The sequence below is a fragment of the Lactuca saligna genome, chromosome 2, assembly GCF_052625555.1.
Source record: "Lactuca saligna cultivar CGN05327 chromosome 2, ASM5262555v1, whole genome shotgun sequence".
NCBI lineage: Eukaryota > Viridiplantae > Streptophyta > Magnoliopsida > Asterales > Asteraceae > Lactuca > Lactuca saligna.
This window is the reverse complement of record NC_136418.1, coordinates 123457470-123479199: the sequence shown is the minus strand read 5'-3', so window position 1 is coordinate 123479199 and position 21730 is coordinate 123457470. Positions and strand designations below refer to the sequence as shown.

Here is a 21730-nt window from a genome sequence, read left to right as displayed (position 1 = left end):
GTGAGGCCCATATCTCATAGTTAGCCGAATGTGGGCGAGGGCCCGTATCTCCTTGAGTGTGGGCAAGACCCGTATCTCTAGCTGCATGTTATATGTTATATGTATGTTATGGGGTAGTTTGGGGAGACTCACTAAGTTTCATCCTTACAGTTTTCAGTTTTGGTTTCAGGTACTTCCGATAGCAAAGGGAAGAGATCGGGATGATTTTAGTGCACACACCATACGTTCAACCTGAGATGTTTAGACTCTGATATTTTGATACATGATTTTGTTATGATGATTTGAGATACATAACTTGTAATCTTTTGTGATGTTTGATGACTTATGTTTTTTCTTAAATGATCTTTAAACGAAAATTTTGGACCGTATTTTTTGAATGTTTCATATTATATTTGTTTATAATTGCAGGTGGAAGTGTTGGTCTAAAATTGTTAAGTTCCTTTGTTAGATTACGGATTATGGATATATATTAACATTTTTTGAATTTCCACTAGTTACCAATGTATCCTTTTTTATTCAAAATTGTTTGGCTCCTTTGTTAGATTTTGGTTTATTGACATAAATTTGGAAAATACCGTGCAACTCAAAGACCCATATCATAACAATCTATTATCCAAACGCAATGAGAGCTTTAGACCCCTAAATTATATTATTTAACTTGCTTACATCAACTAATATATACATTTTACAATATAACATTGAACTTTTCTTTGAATCACTTGAACTTTTCTAATATTAAAAGAGTAAAAGAATCTTAGCTAGCATTTAAAAGACAACGGCGGCAACCGATTAATCGTCTTCCACCCGCCTTCATTTTATGAAATTACTCTTCAACGACACTCTTTTAACTCTTTTGTCATTTTCTTCCTTACATACACGCACGAACACCTTTCCATTCCGTACCATTCTCTCTATATAACCTCCCTACCTCCACCTTCTTCTTCTTCACTCCTCCCTCCTCCTCCACCCACACTTTTCAGTTTTCAAACTCTAATGGCGGCTCTTTCTATGCTCGATTCCAACTCACAAATGGACAAACTCACCTCTGAAATCTTCTCCATTCTCGAAAACAAATTCTTGTTTGGTTATGATCACCCTTCTCCCACTACTACTCCTCCGATGGAAGAAATGAAGTCCTCCGGCACCGGAAAAGTCAGGGTTCTTTCCATTGACGGTGGTGGCTCCACTGATGGGGTGTTAGCCGCCACCTCAATCCTTCATCTTGAATCATCTCTCCGTCGTAAATCAGGAATCCCCGATGCTCGCATTTCCGACTTCTTTGATGTTGTTGCCGGCTCCGGTGTCGGTGGCGTTCTTGCAGCGTTACTCTTCACACGAGGGAAAGACGGTGCACCGTTGTTCACCGCAGACGACGCTCTTAAGTTTGTGGTTGACAATGGACACAAGCTTTCACGGTTTTCCAAACAAGGGATTTTCCGGCGGCTTTTTAATACCCCGGCGAAGGGTGGGAAGGTTTTTCGCCGGACGTTTGGTGATTTATCGTTGAAGGATACTGTAAAAGCGGTTTTGATTCCTTGTTACGATCTTACCACCGGTGCTCCGTTTGTGTTTTCTCGTGCTGATGCTGTCGAGATGGACGGTTTTGATTTCAAGATGAGCGATGTATGTTCCGCCACCACGGCTGTAAGTGGGCCAGTCGCGACGGTGTCGGTGGACCGGAGAACCAAGATCTCCGCCGTCACCGGTGATATCGCGATGAATAATCCGACGGCAATGGCAATCACTCATATTCTCAACAATAAGCAAGAGTTCCCGTTTTGTAACGGTGTTGATGACTTACTTGTGGTGTCGCTAGGCAACGGAGATCCCTTCTGCGGTGTCGCCGGGAACCAAACGCCGTCACGGTCGGCGTTTGTTAAGATCGTCGGTGAAACTGTTTCTGATACGGTAAGTACTTTTGCATTAAATATTGCGTGAATGTAAAAATCTCTACAGTAGTTTAATGCAGTAAAATTTAATATCGAAAACGTACACATGCATGGGTAAACTCGTCATTTCCAAATTCCTATTGCATAATAATTAATTCCCTTGATGGTGGGATACCACTAAAACAAATATAAACATAAAGTTTATTTATATATACCATATTAAATATTAAAGAATTTAAAGCTATAAATTTTTATCAATTACAAGATCAAACATGATCTTATAAAAAAAACAAGAATATTTTAGGTGACACACTATTATTGCCACCACCCTAGTGAGGGCCCTTCAACTATGTTGACACCGTCGGTAGGGGTTATTAACTTATTATGTCATTATTGTACCTAAAAACTACAAAAATTCAATGCTAACAAAAACAAATCAAAAAAACTAAAACTAAATTGGTTTTACTAAAATCAATATTATGTATCTAATGAAATCTAATGTATATATATATTTACATTTTTCAGGTTGATCAAGCAGTATCAATGGCATTTGGACAATCTCGAACGTGTAACTATGCACGTATTCAAGCGAACAAGGGTTTTATACATTCTGATAACAAAGTAAAAGAAAAAGATATGTTAAAAGTGGTTGAACAAATGTTGATACAAAAAAATGTGGAATCGGTTTTGTTTCAAGGGAGGAAATGTAACGACACTAATTTGGATAAGATAAAGTTTTTCGCAGCTGAAATTGTCAAGGAAACTGAAAGAAGAAGAACAGATATATTGCCTACTGTTGTGTTGAGGCAAACAACTACATCATCATCACCACGAACATCTTCTGCGACAACTTTATCTATCACGTCTTCGAATTAGTCTTCATATTATGGTTGAGTTCAAAATGGAACTATGAAGGTTTTCTCTAAATATTTAGGGTTTGGATTTTAGTGTACAATTATTATTATTATTATTATTATTAGGGCTTTGATTATGTATATAAAGAGATTTGAGGTTTGTGATGGAAATTTTTTTGTTCGATCCCGATTAATGTCATGTCGACTTTAGTGAAATGAGGGTTAATTATGTCTTTTACTAGAAAGGGATCTTATAGGATTTAGATGTGTTTTAGGTTTTGATTGGATTCAATAATTCAAGAATCGAATGAATGTTTATTTTAATGTATTAAAGTTGAAATGTTTTGGATCTATTATTCTTTTCAACATAAGAAAAAGTTTATAAATCCTCAAGTTTTGTGAAAATAACCGTTGTAAACAAGAGATTCTTGAAAATGATTGTCATATTTATTATATTTTTTCCGTTGATCTCTTTTTGTACATCCTTGATAATGATAGTGTCTTTCTTTTTCTTTTTTTACAACTAACTCTTATTAAAATAAATTTGAACAATAAATATTATTCCAAACTAAAATGGTAGCTATATATTACAAATTATAAAAGAACTACATTTCTTGCTATAAATTCTACTTGAAATTCAATTATACGATCAGATCAGGCTATCCATCAAATATAAACTTAGTAAAAGTTTTTTGATCCGCCATAAATCCATTTAGTTTTATATAAAAACGGTAAAAACTTTATCTAATGACAAATTATCTAGTGACAATATAAATACAAGTCGTATCTCATGGCTGATTTTGATTCTATCATTACTTAATATAATATGACAATTTGTATAAAAATTGTAACATATGTTTAGTTTTTGTATCATGATATTAAAGAAAGAAAGGAGCTTCAATAAACTAAAATTGCAAGAAAATAATTATATATCAGTTGTGATAAAGACACTATAGATTGTCATTTTCATTTAATTATGCATTTAATTAACGTAGTCTTTAAGTTTTTTTTCTTTTCTTATTCGTTTTAATATTACTTTGGATTGTTTATTACGTTATACTAACATGATTATCATAATTCATAAATATATATAATAGAGAAATTTACAAAAATAGTCATTTACACTAATGACATTACAAAAATAGCCAAAAAAAATCGAAATTACAAAAATGACCACCCATTTCGCAGATGAAAAGGTCCCATCTGCGAAATGGGCTTCTCATCTGCGAAAGTACAAGTACCTAAAGCACAGTTGTGCTTTAGGTACTTGTACTTTCGCAAGTGGTTTTAATATATTTTTTTAAAATTTTTTGCTATATATATAGGGGTAATTTCGCAGATGGAATAGGTCCATCTGCGAAATCGTTGTTATTTTTGTATTTTTTTTTTTTAGGTTGACTATGAAATGATTTGCTTTGACTACGAAATCAGGTTGCTATATAAATAATGTTTTACGTTAAAAACATCGACATAATACGAACAAAGCATGAAAAACATCACAACAATTACATGAAAAACAACGACATAATACGAACAAAGCATTAACGTAAAACACAAGTCACAACAATTACATGAAAAACGACATAATACGAACAAAGCATTAACGTAAAACACAAGTCACAACAATTACATGAAAAACAACGACATAAGTCACAACAATTACATTAAAAACATCACAACAATTACATGAAAAACAACGACATAATACGAACAAAGCATTAACGTAAAACACAAGTCAAAACAAACCATTTCATAGTCAACCTAAAAAATACAAACCATTTCATAATCAACCTAAAAAAAAAAATACAAAAATAACAACGATTTCGCAGATAGAGTCAGAGGATTTCGCAGATGAACCTATTCCATCTGCGAAATTACCCCTATATATACAGCTAAAAATTTAAAAAAAAATATATTAAAACCACCTGCGAAAGTACAAGTACCTAAAGCACAACTATGCTTTAGGTACTTGTACTTTCGCAGATGAGAAGCCCATTTCGCAGATGGGACCTTCTCATCTGCGAAATGGGTGGCCATTTTTGTAATTTCGATTTTTTTTTTTGGCTATTTTTATAATATCATTAGTGTAAATGGCTATTTTTATAAATTTCTCCATATAATATCATTAAACATGTAAATAAGAGTGATGGTAACAAATATGTCACAAGGTTGACGTTGAGGGATGTGGGGCACATGAACTTACTGGGCTGATTTCCTTTTTGGGCTTGCTTTGATTTGATTATTTTCCTCATTTAAATTATTTAAATCATCATTGGCCTTTGAGCCTTTGAGATTTGTTTTTTTAAGACTTTTAAGATCTCATGTTTCTTTTCTTAATATACAATTAGATTAGATGTGTTACGACAGAAATATAGTTATACAGTCAAAATTATAATAAATATATTTTATTAAAAATATATAAGTCTTTATCATCAACTTTCAAATAATTTTCTCTTTAAATTGAAATCCCGATGTAAAATAAATCTATTTGGAACAATGTGACAACAAAGACAATTTTTAAATGGGGTTGGCTAATAAGACACCACATTTTATAATTTAGACACTCTATATAGTTTTTAACGTATTTTTATTGGTTAAAATTATATTGTCTTTTGAAAAAGATGATTATAACTAGTTATTTGGGTGACACCACCCACCACATTTTTCTCTCAGAAACACCATCAACAACCCTTATTCCTTCGTTTTTCTTCCCAGCGGTCCTTAAGCCACCAACGAACCATATGTTTCCGTTGTTCTTATTCCCAAATGAAGAAACATGAAAAAGATATTTATGGGGTGTCTAGGGGTATCTTAATAGCAATATTCTTTTTAAATTTAACGTTTAAACATTATAATAATTAATTATAGTAATTAATGATTGAAAATTATGATGAATATATATATATATATATATATATATATATATATATATATATATATATATATATATATATATATATATATTCTTTTTACCTTATAATATAATATCATTGTTATAGTAAAATTAAATAAGAAAACATATCAAAGTTGTTAAAAAGTTTTATATTGATTATTGAGAATTAATGAATTAAAATTTTTAATTAGTATTGTAAAGTACTATTAAACATAAATCATATTATTTTGATAACCTCTTATAAAATAGTATAGAACTAAGATTAATATAAAAAAATAACATAAAGTAATGCGAACGATACTTATGTGATTAATTTAATATATTAAACAATAAAAAGACGTGAGATTAGTGTTGAAAATATTTTTAGACTTATTGTGTATGATGGTCTTAAATCATGACATCATTTAAAAATAAAATGGAACATAATAAAAAAATTATTAATTTTATGTAATAATGAATCAACAATGATAGAAGCTCGTATAATATTGTTAAAAATAAAGAGATGAGTCTATTATCTGGTTAAAGTTTGTATTATACATAAAAAAATATTATTGAACAATATTTATTTACATAATATTATAATAAATTTTGACTAATTTCTTTGATGTACTTTATATAATTACAACTATTAAACGTTCTACTAAGATCTTTAAACAATTAATTAAATCGCTTGATTCTACTAAGATCTGGTTTTGGAATGTGTGTGATTGCTAAGATTGGCTAGTAATGAAATACTAGATCTTGTAAGTTCATGTTGTCAACAATTGGAATTGTAAGGTTGTGAGATGAATTGGAAATCCATCAATTTTTGTGGATGGGAAGAATATAGTCGAATCCAAGTGGGGGAGAATCGTATGGACTAAGGATTGCATAATAATGGATATTTAGGTTTCATTGCGCATCAGTAGTAACACATGGTGGGTATGTGATCAGAAACATGGTAAGGGTTGTGTTAGAGCCTCTATTCCTATTCTTGTTTAATTAAGGCTTTGGAATTCGAAGCATAACCCAAACACTTGGTTGTGATATAGTCAGATGCGGGTTCGACTCTTGATGATTATGGTTGGTATGGTAGATGAACGAAAAAACCATGGGTTAGGACCATAACATTATAGAAGTGTTGTAAAATTGTAGGGTAGTCGTAGCATTCATTAGATTGGCATATAGTGATAGAAGTGTTGTAAGACTATGGGGATGGCCATAGCATTCACTAGATTGGCATATAGTAATAGAGGTGTTGTAAAACTGCAGAGGTGGCCGTAGCATCCACTTGGTTGGCAGATAGTATTGTAGTGTTGTGAGACTGTGGGATGACCCGTAACATTCACCTGGTTCTTGAGCAGCTGTGAGAGCGTGCTAAATCTATGATTTGGCTCGTAGTTTCCTCTAGGTGGGATTAAACCATTACAGAACAATATTGTCGAAGGACTTTTCTTTGTGTTGGTATGAGGATTGTTGGATCCGATATGAGGTTAGGCCTATATAACACTCGATTGGGTGAATCTCGTGGGTGAGGCCTGTTTGATTATGTAGATTGGGCGAGACCTGTGGGCGAGGCCCGTTTGGTTATACTAGAGGTGAAACCTGATGGAAATTAGATTGAGCAAGTTATTGGATCATGTTTAGAATGGGATGACTCTGTGGTCAATGGTTAGTATCTGTGTGATTATTAGGCTAGAGTAACCCTTATCAGTTAGATTTTTTTAGCTAAAGCCTTGTCGTGGGATCAGATGTGAGACTGCCAGTCTCCGCGATTGATTAGGGAGTTTACCTCTCAGTTCAGTGGTTGGTCATTTTGGATGCAGAAGATCTTGAACATATCTAATTTGCGAAATTTTTGTTGGTTATCAAGATGTGAGTTTTTAGATTGGTTTGGCACTTAAGTGTGAGACTTGTGTTGGGAAACACCCTTGACCTCAATTGAAGGATTCATCAGTGATGAATGGTTGGTTATGTTATCCTCGATTGGACCAGGAGGGTTGTTGGAGCCATTAGGGCTAGTGAGCTAGGACAACTCTTGCCAGATAGACCCTCGTTGACGAGTCGCGTAGTGTGATTGTGTGAGGCTAACAGCCTCAACAACCAGTTGGAAATCCGGTATTCTAGTAGATTGGTAAGCGAGAATGAGACCAGGGAGGTCACGGTTACATCAGAAACGTAATTATGAGACCACAAGATGAGCTTGAGATGGTGCCCATAAATGAGACTCGTCTTAGGAGTCACCTTGTTATCAAGTGAAAAGTTGTCGGCAATGATGATAGTCAGCGATTTTGTTTCCCAGTGGAAACAACAAAATATCCAAGGTTTATGCTCAGTTGTATTGTGAATGGAGTCGGATTGTCAGTGACTTAGAATGGTTCGTCTATCGGGGAGTCAGACAAGGCTTGGGATTTTGGATTTAGGGTAGAGTAGTGATGATTATTATTCTTCAATGGTTAATGCTAGTGGGGTAAGGATTCGTTCATTGTCAGGATATGAGACCCCTTTCTAAGATTGGGTTCGAGTATAGTTTTGGGAAGCTGTTGTATGTATGAGTCAACTTCTCAGTCCATATTGGGGTTATGGGAGTATCGTTCAGGTTGTCGGGTGGCTGGAAGGTTGTGAGGAGTGATTTCGATGACAAAATCTAATTAAAGTGCGGGAAAGATCTAACATCCGGTTTCTCCAAGGAAAAAAATTTATTGGTAATTCTTGAGTTTTGGTTGACTACGACGTGGTGAAGGCTCACCACGACGTGGCCATGGTAAAATGTTTGTGGGACTTTGATGAGCCCCCACGACATGGCATTATTGGTCATGACATGGCGAGTGGCTGAAATGTTAAACCCTAATTTATTGGGTATTTAAAGGAATAAGGGAGGCTAGCCCCCCACCCCTATCCTCCATCACCCTTAAACCTTTAATTTTGTAACCCTAATCTCATTTGAAGCTTTTGAGCTCATTTAGGCCTTTATGGATCGTTTTTAGCTCCTTCTTGAATAAGAAGACTCCATTGGTGTATTGTTTGGAGTAAGCAAGCTTCTTTCCATCATCTTGTGTTGTTGTTGGACCTTTGTAAGTTGTCAAGCTTCCACCTTTCTCTTTCAAATCATGCTAATTCTAGGTTTTTTTTTCTTATTTCTTAATGTTGGGCTGAGTGGAATGCATGGAGTCCATAAAGTTGGCAACTTTATGGATTATTAAGGTCCCATTGCCATCATATGTTTTAGATATGGAGTTTAATGCTATTTTGAGTTCCATGCATGAGATTTGTAGTGATATTACTTTGGTTTGACCTAAGTTGGAATCTACACTTGTTTGGGGCATGCATGTTTGAAAAAGAAATGATATTTGGAATGTTTTAGACCTTAGTAAGGATTTTAGAAGGTTGTAACGAAAGGGATTAATGGTTTAAGGGCTAGAGTTGTTAAGCCGTTGGAACCCAGTTCCTACGATGTGGCGACTGGGGAAACCCAACTATTTTGCCGCGAAGCACCTACGACATGGAAATGTGAGGCAACAACGTGGTGCCCTATCCAGCTGATGTGGACCGTTGAATTTGACCATGATTTTTACCAAGTGTGACCTAGGGTTATTTTGGGTATTTTGAGCAGAACTTTGAGACTAGGTCCTTCGTTGATGTATAGGCGACTTGTAGAGTCAGTAGTTAGAGTTGTGATATGTTCAGCTATCTTTTTAGCGGATTGAAGTGAGTCTCCTAAAGGCACCGATGTCAGCCTATTGCATTATGTTATAGTATGCTAGTTGTCTTTGACTCTTGCATGTGTTGTCTATGTATGTATATATACCGGACGAGGACCAATGCTAGGCAGGGCCTGATGAATGTACCAGGCGGGGCTTAATGATGTACTGGGTGGGGCCCAATGTATGTATGTACACATAATATGTATGGTACGTGGTATTTTGGGGAAATCACTAAGTTTTGTGCATACGGTTTTTGTTTATGGTTTCAGGTACTTCCGGTTCGAAAGGGAAGGGCCCAGCATGACTGTACAACATCCCCCAGAGTTTAATTTTGCATTGATAATTTTTTTCTCTAATTTTTAAATGCTGTTTTTATCTTGAACGGTTTTGAGAACAAATTTTTGTATAAATTATTGCTTTAAAAATGAAAACTTTAGCTTGGATTTTCGGGACGTTACATCTGGGTTCGAGTTTTTCGTGAGTCTTTGGTCTTACGAGCGCCTTACAATCCCACACCTTTACATGTAAGAGCGAGGGAGCTTTCCTTATCCACATCCCATGAGGTGTTTTGGCAACCTTCTTTCTTGGAACAAGATTTACGATATGGGCGGCTATTTCTAAGGCATACCCCCAGAAATGAATAGGAAGAGAAGCTCGACTCATCATGGAACGAACCATATCTAATAAGGTTCGATTACGCCTCTCAGCCACACCATTAGTTTATGGTGTTCTGGGAGGAGTCAATGGTGAAACAATTCCACATTCTTTGAGATAGTCATGGAACTCGATACTAAGATACCCACCACATCTGTTAGATTTAAGCATTTTTATCTTCCTTCCAATTTGATTATTGACATCGTGCTTAAACTCTTTGAACTTTTCAAAGGTTTCTGATTTATGATGGATTAAGTAGATATAACCATATCTGTTATAATCATCTGTAAATGTCATGTAATACCGATTAGCATCTCTTGTGGCGGATCTGAATGGGCCACACACATTTGTATGGATGGAATCCAACAATCCTTCCCTTCTTTCACATGTTCCAGTGAAAAGTGATTTTTTCATCTTGCCCAAGAGACAAGATTCGCATTCATCATTTGTCCTAAGATCAAATGATTTCATCACTCCACCCTTTTGGAGTTAGGCGATGCATTTTTTGGTTATGTTCCCCAAAAGACAATTGTAACATCCTAAAATTCAAGACCAAAAATTTCATTTTTAATTACGTCATTATAAAACCAACAATACAAAAACATCCATAATAACATCCTATGTCAAAACTTAAAGTGTCAATAATCAAAACGTCTTATCATAAAACAATATCATAGTGTAATCCCAAAGATCTCATGTGCGGAAAACATAGTGTGATGAGCTGCGATCGATAGCTCATTTCCTTTGAAAATGAAGTACCTGAAACCAAAACTGAAAACCCACGAAGCTTAGTGAATTCCCCCATCATACCACATACCATGCAATAAACATATTGTCAGACATATCTAGGTGCCCAACCTACCCTGCTGACCATATCTGGGTGCTCAACCTAACCTTCTCAGGCATACCAGGGTGCCTGACCTACCCCTGTCAAGCATATCTGGGTGCTCGACCTACCCTACCAAGCATATCTGGGTACCCGACCTACCCTTCAGTTTATCTCAACCGGTTACAGGGACTATTTCACCCCTACCACTACCACATAATAACATATCATAAACCTATTATCAGGCATATCTGCGGTGCCCGACCTACCCATGTCAAGCATATCTAGGTGCTAGACCTACGCTATCAGTCCTTACAACCAATAACAGGTTCTAACTCATCCCTCCTACCACTATCACATAATATCATAACATACTAGTACATAACACATAACAGATAGTGGCATACCAAACAATTATCACAAAGACAATTGTCTCAACTATAATCAACTACTACTTGGCCGACATTGGTGCCTTCGACCCACTTCTACTGGAAGGTAACTCAACTCATGTTGCCGAACTACACTACAATAAATCCTTAGTTGTTATCCTGGAAACTCTGCGAGCTATCAATACCAAAATATCACTCAATTAGCAACTGGGTTCTATATCATGATTCATAATCCATACTTGGTTAAAATGACCATTTTACCCTTGGCCCACAAGATACTTAGCTAAGGCCTAAGTCCAAAACCAGTCAAGTCTAAAAATCTAAAATCCATAAGAGCCCACTAATGGCCCATTTTTCCAAATTGGTCCCCAACCCTTACTTGGGACTACCTTCTAGCATCCATTACGTACTTCATAGACCTCTAAGGGTTAACATTGGTCAAAGACAATGTTAAAGTCAACATTGTGGTCAAAGTCAACATCCTAGTTGACTCAACTTCCCGAGTTGGTCCATCAACTCGTCGAGTTCTTGATCCATGAAACTCTGGAAATCTCGATCCTACTCGTCGAGTTCTTTCATTAACTCGCCGAGTTCCCTTTCGAACAGAGTCGGGACATTTCACTCATAACTCGTCGAGTCCCTCCTTGAACTCGTTGAGTTCCTCAATCTTCATAACTCAAAACCATGGCCAACTCGCCAAGTCATCTCGTAGACTCAACGAGTTTACTCAGTAACAGAAAAGATTGGGGAATAACGACCCAACTCATCGAGTTGTATGAACAACTCGCCGAGTCCCCCATAGTCAAAATCCATTAAGTCACTTTCTGTTCGGCTCAATGCATCCAATCCATAGATATGGTCCCCTAGAGTTGATATATCACGCAAAGTTACTAACTTTACGTCCATCTAGGATATATCACCGAAACTTCTATCTAGGATACATCACTCGAACCTTCTGTTGGATTAGTGTCTAAGTCCATAACTATAATTGGTATGTACTTGACGCGACTCAGCATGGTCCATTTGGGTTGCATGACATCGGAACATTTGGATAAACTGTTTGTGAGAAGAGGACATTTGTTACATATTAATATATTATAAGTTCAAATATATTAATATGAAATCATGTTATTTAATTAATATTGATCAAGAATTAATTTGGACTTAATTTAGTGATCAAAAGAGACTAACTAAATATATGGGGATTGATTGTGTAAATCATTCATTCTTATATATGTGGGCTTATGATCCGTGATTCCTTATATTGGGTTTAACCCATGTGGTGACCCATGGATACTCCATGGAGATTAAAACCGATGGAGCATAAGGAATGGGTAAAGTCATGGGTTACATGGTTTAACCCTAATGTGTACACTATATAAGGACCCTTTTGGCTCAAGAAATTGGCACTAGTGATACATATGTGAGGGCTAGCCGATTTGAGCATGGAGTGTCCTCTCCTCATGGTTATTCCATGTGTTGGTGATGTTGTGTGAACCATTTGAGGTGTCACATTTGGGGAACTAGGCTCTCAAGCTTCCTGGAGTTAAGCTACATCAACAAGGTATTTATTTCAATCTAGTTTATTATTCAAGTATTAAAAGATTGTATGCTAGTTAGGGTAATACCTTGGAATATTCATATTTGCATGTATAATAGAGAAAACATATATCCAATGTATTTAGGGTTGCATGTACACTTAGGAGTGTTAGAATGCTCATAACCCAACAATGGTATCTAAGCCATGGGTTGTTTTCTATTATATTGAGGCAAATGTTTTATTTTCAAAGTTGAAAAAAGGAAAAAAAAAGATGACGTTTGTCAAATTTTAAGATAATTACTTGTTTTTGTGAAAAACTAATTATTTGTAAAATTTGAATCATTTGCTATATGAGTTAAATTAGATCAAATTTAGTAAAAGATAAAATGATATGATTATTTTATTAGTTTAAAAAGTTTGATCTAAAGTGTTTTTTTTAAACCTCCATAAGTTATGGATATGAAAAGGTTTAAAAAAAATTGATTCAAAGTTTTTATGGAGTTGCAAAATTTGGTGTTAACGTTTTAAAGAATTCCATAACTTATTCTTAAGTTATGGAACATGAAAAGTTTCATCATGAAACAAGCATTTAACTCCATAAGTTATGGATTACCAGAAGTTTTATGTTTCCTTGATTTATGAGTTAGTTTAGATTAATGAAAAAAAATTGTGTTTTAGTTGTTTTCAATCCTAATTAATCTAGAGGTAGTTCATAAAATGTGTTTTTGTAACTTGTCCTCAAGTTACATAAAAGGTCACATTTATGAATCTTAAAACTCATAAAAGTGACATAAGTTACATAAAAATGAAGAGTTTTTTTTCATTAAATAGTATTATGACTCCATAACTTGTCCTCAAGTTATGGATGTTTAAGAGTCACTTCTTTAAAAGTGTTACTAAAGAATAAGAGGTTACATAAAAAATGAAGAATCTTCATTTTAATGAACCATTAAACTCATAAGTTATGAAATGAAAAGTTTTGAATAGTTTCAAAAACCTACCCCCAAGTTTTGGAATTTGTAAAGTTTTCCCATGAATACTTTAATTCCAAGTTAAGCCCTTAGAATTTTAAAAGTTAAAATTCAACCTTTATACTTTATAATATTGTAAGTTAATAATATTTATATATATGTATAAGAGCAAGTCGTCTTACCATTAGTAGGCCTCATTCAGGAAGCTGGTCTATAAGGGGGGTATAAGGTTACTGCCTATAAAATGGCAATTTAATGGGTGTCCACTCTCACCCACCGCTTCCTTGACTGGTGGAGGGTCGTTAGCTGAACGGGTAGGACAAGGACTATAATTTTCCCTTCATTAAAAGTATTAATGATAAATATAAAGTAACTAAAATGTTTTTATAATTCCCAATCTTAGTTACTTTAGAAAAAATGTGAATAAGGTGCTAATCCATGAAATTACACTTTGCACTTTGTTTAAGTCGGTTAGTGGAGCGTGCGTGGTTAACCGGCACACTAACTCGTATTTAACAAGATAGGAAAAGGGTAACCTAATGTTTATCATAGTATCGTCGGAACATGCCTGGTTAACCGGCACATCGATTGAGGGGTAAACACTTAAGAGTACCAAGTAATTTGCATGGTTACTTCTCACCTTATTTTGTGATCCTCGGCATCCCAGTCACAAGGCCTGAAGGGCACACTCGAGATTGAAACATGCCATTGAATAGTTCAATGAATCTCAAAGGAACTGCCTGAAACACTAAACTTCTTGAAACACCGAACTGCCTGTAACCCTAAACTGCCTCCCAGCTGCTTTCCAAAATCCACCGAGACTTCCCTGGCCTCGACTTATCCACCCGCCATCTGAAATACCGAGTTCATACCTGGTTACTGAGCCAAAGGATCCTATACAGTCACCCTAATCAACTTTCGAACGAAATCCTCATCTGTCAATAGTTACCATTAATTATCTTGCCACTATAGCTCTAATGACCTCCTGATCCAACCGATCGAGTCCATACGTGGAATCCGGACATCACCAAATCCAAGGCTGAAAGTGATTGCTACATGACTAAAGGTAGCCTTATATCACTACTTGAACTCATGCGGTCCATTTCTTCCTTGTTCCCATGAATGTTGTGGTGTTCCTACGGTCTTATCACTGGCTCAACCAGGTCTAACCCATCTAGGAAAATCCGTAAACCAATATGTGGATTTTCCACACCGTCACTGGTGCACCTGAACTAGTGGCTACTACTATTATTCTCGTGATCTAACATCACTACCATACTATCTATCAACCTAGTGAAAGCTACGACTACCCTCACAGACTTACAACACTCTAATGCTATCTGAAAGCCTTGTGAATGCTATGGCTACACCCGCAGACTTACAACACTTCCAACACTATATGGAAATCTTGTGAATGTTACTACTACACCCACAGTCTTACAACACTTCCAAAACTATATGGAAATCTTGTGAATGTTACGACTACACCCGCAGTCTTACAACACTTCTAACATTATATGAGAACCTTGTGAATGTTACGGCTACACCCGCAGTCTTACAACACTTCCAACACTATCTGAGAACCTTATGAATGTTACGGCTATCCTGCAGTCTTACAACACTTTCAACACTGACAGGATGTTAGTGAATGCTACTACTATCCCGCAGTCTTATATCACTTTCCACGCTGACTCCACCGATGACCATGGTCTTACCACCAATCCATCTATGTTTTTCCTAAGTCAAACACATACTCGACCTAACTCTCCACTGAACTCGAGTCCTAACTGGACCGCTAATATGTTTCCCTAGGTCTGCTATCTGATGCCAAGGGAAAGCGTGAACCAAATGTTGGGATGTTTTCCGAACTCCCCACTCTTACGATCCTCAATTCCGATGGCCACTTGACCGCCTTTCTCCCTAACGGGATGTGAAGTGCATCCTAGCTTCACACTTATTTCTGCTCCTGGATACCTGATCGATTCTCCCCCACTTAGATTCGACTAAGTCTTCATGGCACGTGAGAATTAAAGGATTCCCAATCCTTCTTATCTCCAAATAGTCCACTGATGACAATCTGTGCTCACCCATGCTAGCAATCAATTACCAGTCAAACCCTAAGATCTTCCATCCCCTAAAATCTTGAAGAGTACTCTTGAATTCCAGTCTAGTCCGATACCTCAATCCACTTCTCATGCTACTATACCAACTCCTTAAGTTCCCATGCTGGTGACTAGAAACCTTAACCTTTACTTTGGCTGACGAATCCTAGCAGAACCACTGAACTCTAATCAAACATGGCCCATGCAAAAAAAATAAAATTCCCTTGGAACATCCAATGGTCAAAAAACCCATGCGACTACACCTGTATCCTTCTGCTACCACTCCTCTCCTAGAGTTAGTAGTGCTAGAACCCATAAGTCCTTCCATAGGAAATTATCGACCATACCCGAATACATGATAAAACCACTATATCTCATTGATACGGCTGGTCTAGCTTGATGAAAATAACCACAAGCCTTCCATATAGTACCTCTGACCATTCTTCACTATGAACTGAGAGAACATTGAACACCCCAATCCAACAAAAGGGGAACGACCTCTTACTAACTACTCAGTAATTCACGGTAGGCAATTGGAATATGCCATTTCTTAAAAATATAATACAAACATAAGTAGAGAACCGACCCCATAGATACACTTGATCAAACCTCGATGCAAGAAAACAACCATAGAATACGGATAGAACCGAAAAAGAGCAAAAGATGTATACCCACAACTTTTCCTGTTGAAATCCTGACCTCTCCTACATGTCACTATATAGTCCGACTCCTCTCTGCTGGAGATCTGGCTCCACTCTCTCGTCTATCAGTGATCCTCAAAGTATCTGGGATAGGCACACTCGTTGATCCTCCCCTCTTCAGAAAATTAGCCTTCTTGTGGCCACCTGATCGTTGAGAAAACAAAATGGACTTCCCTCTGAGGAGAATCCCTGCTGTTGGGATCAACCCTGCCACACTTATAGCAGCCTAAACCCTTGGAGTGGTAAACTCCCTTGTGCACTCTTCCACACATCCTGCATTGACTCCGACCTTGCTGGCCTTTCACCTGATGATCAAAAGTCTTGGGTCGTCTCGGGAACCTCTTACTATATGTGTCTGGCACGATCCTCTCCTCCCAATGTGCTCCAAATCGATCTCGCATCCTTGGACTCTGGAAGTCATATCCTTCAGGGCCTGACATCATGTCACACTCAGTAGTCACTTGCCAACTATTGAACTACAACAGTTGGAACATCCTCTGTCCCAAACCGGGTTACAAAATCTTCCCAAGACATAGTATCCAACTTAGAAAGCGTCATATATTGCGCAATAAATTCCCAAAAACTCCTTGTCGCCCGATACAGGAGATCCAAGGCGAACCGAACCTTAGCTTCTACGGGGTAGGGACTAGTGTGGAAAACACCTTCCATCTCCTTAATCCAACAAGAACTCAAAATCTTGGCAGTCCTTCCCTCGACTGGCTCACCACCTGAGCCGAGACCTAATCCTGAACCAAAACCACCTCCCTGAGTGCTCATCTCCAAAATGGAAATCCATAAAAACCACTGATCAAAACGTACTCAAGGATTCTCCTTCCCGAAGCTTCTCATATTCTCCAAGACTCTCACATATTTGAGTATGGATCCTGTGCTTTCAGTAGTACGGGCCTAACACTACGTTCCACACCTATCCATACTTTCCTCAGCAATCCTCCCGAATCCTCCAAGTCACTTCCTCAAACTGATGCACCAAAGTCTTAATAAACCTTACTACTAACCCACTGAAGTATATCCTAGGATTTCCTAGATTCCTAAACCCACCCATTCCTTAGGTGCTGAAAGATTCCCAGTAATTTCAACTAGCTACCTCGTGAATATAGTCACATGCAACATAGATCAGATAATCCTTCGAGTAAAAGACACATCCCTAAAACAGTTGGACTCAGACAAGAGCTTCACAATAGGGTCAAGTCCATCACTCTAAGATTATCCAGCCTGTGTCCCATGTGACTTAGCATATTCACTTAGTAGCTAACTCACATCACTAAGAGTCCCACAAAGCACAAAGCAAGCAACATTCAAATAATGGAAAATCTAACCAACATACTCCAATAAAACCTTTCTATCCTCTAATCAGGATTCTATACATGCAATTCAAAGGCTCATACACTCAGGCATAGCCTAAAAAGACTATCCTACCACTGGCTGATTAGTACTAACCTTTAGGTCTACAAGCACATACAATAGGCATATAAGGCATCCTTCCTAGATCCTTAGCTCTAATCTAGCATGCATTTCACATATTCTCAATTCATATCATCACATAACATAGCATAACATGCATGGGTATCTTGGGGAAAACTTACTTGAGCTCGGCCGATTTCACGCATCACATACCTTGTTCTTTTCAAAGTTCTTTTTCTCTTTTCAAAATTCCTTTTATAAAATGATTTTTCTTTTGAAAATTTTCATACCAAGTCCTCAGTTTGAGTCCAGACACACCAACGAGTGTAATCTCACCCCTCCTACCACTATCACATAATATCATAAGATACTAGCACATAACACATAATAGATAGTGGCATACCATACAATTATTACAAAGACAATTATCTCAACTATAATCAACTAATAGTGGGCTGGCATTGGTGCCTACTAGAAGGTAACTCACCTCATGCTACTGAACTTCACTGCAAGAAATCCTTAGCTGTTGTCCTAGAAACTCTTCGAGCTATCAATACCAAAATATCACTCAATTAGCAATTGAGTTCTATATCATGATTCATAATCCATACTTGGATAAAATAACCATTTTACCCCCAGGCCCACAAGATAATTATGTAAGGCCCAAGTCTAAAACCAATCAAGTCCAAAACTCCAAAATCAATAAGAGCCCACTAATAGCCCATTAATGGCCCAATTTTAGAAATTAGGCCCCAGCCCTTACTTGGAACTACCCTCTAGCATCCATTTTGTACTTCATAACCCTCTAAGGGTCAACCTTGGTTAAAGTCAACATCAAATTCAACATTCTGGTTAAAGTCAACATCCTTGTTGACTCAACTTGCCGAGTTGGTCCATAATCTCAACGAGTTCTTGATCCATGAAACTCTAGAAATCTCGATTCTACTCGTCGATTTCTTTCATGAACTCGTCGAGTTCCCCTTCAAACAAAGTCAGGACATTCCACTCACAACTTGACGAGTCCCTCCTTGAACTCATCGATTTCCTCAATCTTCATAACTCAAAACCATGGCCAACTCGCCAAGTTATCTCCTAGACTCAACGAGTTTACTCAGTAACAGAAAAGATTAGGGAACAACGACCCAACTCACCGAGTTGTATGACTAACTCCTCGAGTCCCCCATAGTCAAAATACATTAAGTTACTTTCTGTTGGGCTCAATGCATCCAATCCATAGATATGGTCCCCTGGAGTTGATATATCACATAAAGTTACTAACTTTACATCCATTAATGAGCTATTTAGCTCAAAAGGCCCTAAAAGAGGTTCACAAATTGCATGGGACTCTCATGGCCATAAGGTTGGCACCTTTATGCCATGGAGTCTCTCAAAGGCTCTAGATTCGAAGTCATGACTCCAAAACATGCTTGCATCCACGAATGGTTCCAAAACAAGCTACTAAAAACCCTAAACTCCTCCATGAAGAGATCTAGCAAGTGAATATTGAAGGTATAGACTTTATACCTTAATATGGGTGTCTTAACATAGAAACCCTTAGATCCAAAGCTTCTTCCTTCAACCAAGCACCTCCAACTTCAACTCCTTCAAGAATTTACCAAAGAATCACTCTCTTTTTACTCCTACACACTCAAGAGGGATTAAGCTCACGAATTAGGGTTTTCTAGACTGCGAGGGTGATTGGGGCGACCAAAATTAGGTGTTAAGGTCCTTAAATAGGGTGCAAACCCTGAAAATTAGGGTTTCACTCTGGCAGCCCTACTCGTCGAGTTAGGGCTCCCCAAATCGTTGAGTAGGTTTCTTGTAGCACCTGGTTCATGGTATGTATTTTAATCTAAGTATTCTTGCATTTTTTAGTTGGAAATGGGCAAGTTGTAGGCCCAACTTGCCGCGTAGAGACGAGATATTGAGCACGTTTAAGTCGGTGACTCGACGAGTCCATATCCTGGACTCGGCGAGTCTGCCAGTCTTGATGAAACCCTAATTTCAAAGGTTTTCACCCTATTTAAACATCTTTTTGTGCCTCATAACGGCCCCATTACGTCCATAACACCCCTCACGAATCCCTAACCCTTCTTTTAGTAATTTGAGTGCTTTTGGTGCAATTCCTTGAAGTTTTGGAGAAAAGAAAAACATAGATCAAGAGGAGAGGAAGAAGATCCATAATCTTTGTGCCATTTCAGATCTTCTAGAGGTATTAGACTCGAAACCCTCTCTGTTCCTTCATTATTATCTCCTTAAGAGCTTAAGATAGTCATTTTAAGGCCTCTTCTAGTCTTGATCTTTGAGTAATGAGCTTATAATGTTAAGGGACTTCAGATCTAGGCATGATTGAGCTCTAGGAGCTCGGATCTATTGCCTTTATGAGCCTAACTTGTGTATAAGTCCTAGATCTACTCTTTTAGTCCTTGTTAAGCCTCTTATTTCCCTTTTGATGCATGAATACACGTAAAGTTGGAAACTTTACGTGTAAAACCTACCCTAAGAACCCAGATCTATGAATGGAATGCATTGGATTCAAGCAGAATCGAGTATATAGTAATTGCATGCATGCGACTCGGCGAGTCGTTCTTCGGACTCTGCGAGTTGAGTCGCGAGTCCCTGATTTTCCCATTTTGAGTTACGTTGAGTGGGATCAGTGAGCTATAAGTGGACTCAGTGAGTCGGAAGCCAGACTCAGTAATGGAGGGACTCGACGAGTCAATGCCCTGACTCGGCGAGTCCAAGGCAATCTTCTTGCCTCAAGAACAGACTCGACGAGTTGTTCATAGAACTCGACGAGTCACGGACCAGAGTGTTCACGGATGAATATGAACTCGACGAGTTGTTCATACAACTCGGCAAGTCGGGTCAATTGGAAGTTGACTTTGACTTTGACTTTTGACTTGGTCAGGGGTAAAAATGGCCATTTTACCCTAAGGACAGTTAGCACTGTTTCGTGGGAATTACAGCCGGAGGATTTCCGGAGCAGTAGCAGCAGACAGACAGTTCCCGCGTAGATCAGCAGCTACTTCGAGGTGAGTTACCTTCCAGTAGCGGTGGGTCTATGGCCACAATGCTGGCCCACCAGTAGGAGTTATGTGTTAGATGATTGTCTTTGTGATATCATCTAGTTTTGCTACTACATGATATGTTATATGCTAGCTTGATTTGTTATAGTAGTAGAGTTCGGTTGTTAGGACCGAAGGGTAGTCAGACACCCCAGATACGTCTGACAGTATGTGATGTCATGATTATATGCTAGCATGATCTGTGATATGTGTTAGGGGTAGTAAGAGGGGAACAGTCCCCGAGTTCGGTTGTTAGGACCGAAGGGTAGTCAGACACCCCAAATATGTCTGATAGTATGTTATGTTATGATATGTGATAGTAGTAGTGGTAGGGGTGAAACAGTCCCCAAGGTTTGGTTGTTAGGACCGAAGGGTGGTCGGCACCCCAGAATGGCCGCACGGGTAGGTCGGCACCCCAGAATGGTCGTACCGGGTAGGTCGGGCACCCCTAAAATGCCTGACAAGTATGGTATGTTATATGATTGTACTTTATGTTATATGATTGTATGGTATGTGGTATGTTGCGGGAACTCACTAAGCTTTGTGCTTACAGTTTTTAGTTTGGTTTCAGGTACCTCTTCATCAAAGGGGAAGGAGTTGGCGCGGTAGCGATACATCATACACATACACTATTTTCCGCCTTACGAGATTGTTTTGGGATTTGTACTCTGATATTCAGTTGATTTCGTATTTTATTTTTTTCAAACACGATATATGATTGTGGAATGATGTGATCAG

At 37.6% G+C, this 21730-nt stretch overlaps 1 protein-coding gene across 1 annotated transcript; it reads left to right on the top strand.

Moving 5' to 3' along the window:
* The first annotated feature begins 870 nt into the window (after window positions 1-870).
* On the top strand, window positions 871-3076 carry LOC145031482 (patatin-like protein 7). Its single transcript, XM_078980041.1, has 2 exons — window positions 871-1908; window positions 2415-3076. Exons 1-2 carry the CDS (start codon window positions 994-996, stop codon window positions 2763-2765), a joined length of 1266 nt encoding a protein of 421 aa, XP_078836167.1. The 5' UTR covers window positions 871-993; the 3' UTR covers window positions 2766-3076.
* The last annotated feature ends 18654 nt before the right edge of the window (window positions 3077-21730 follow it).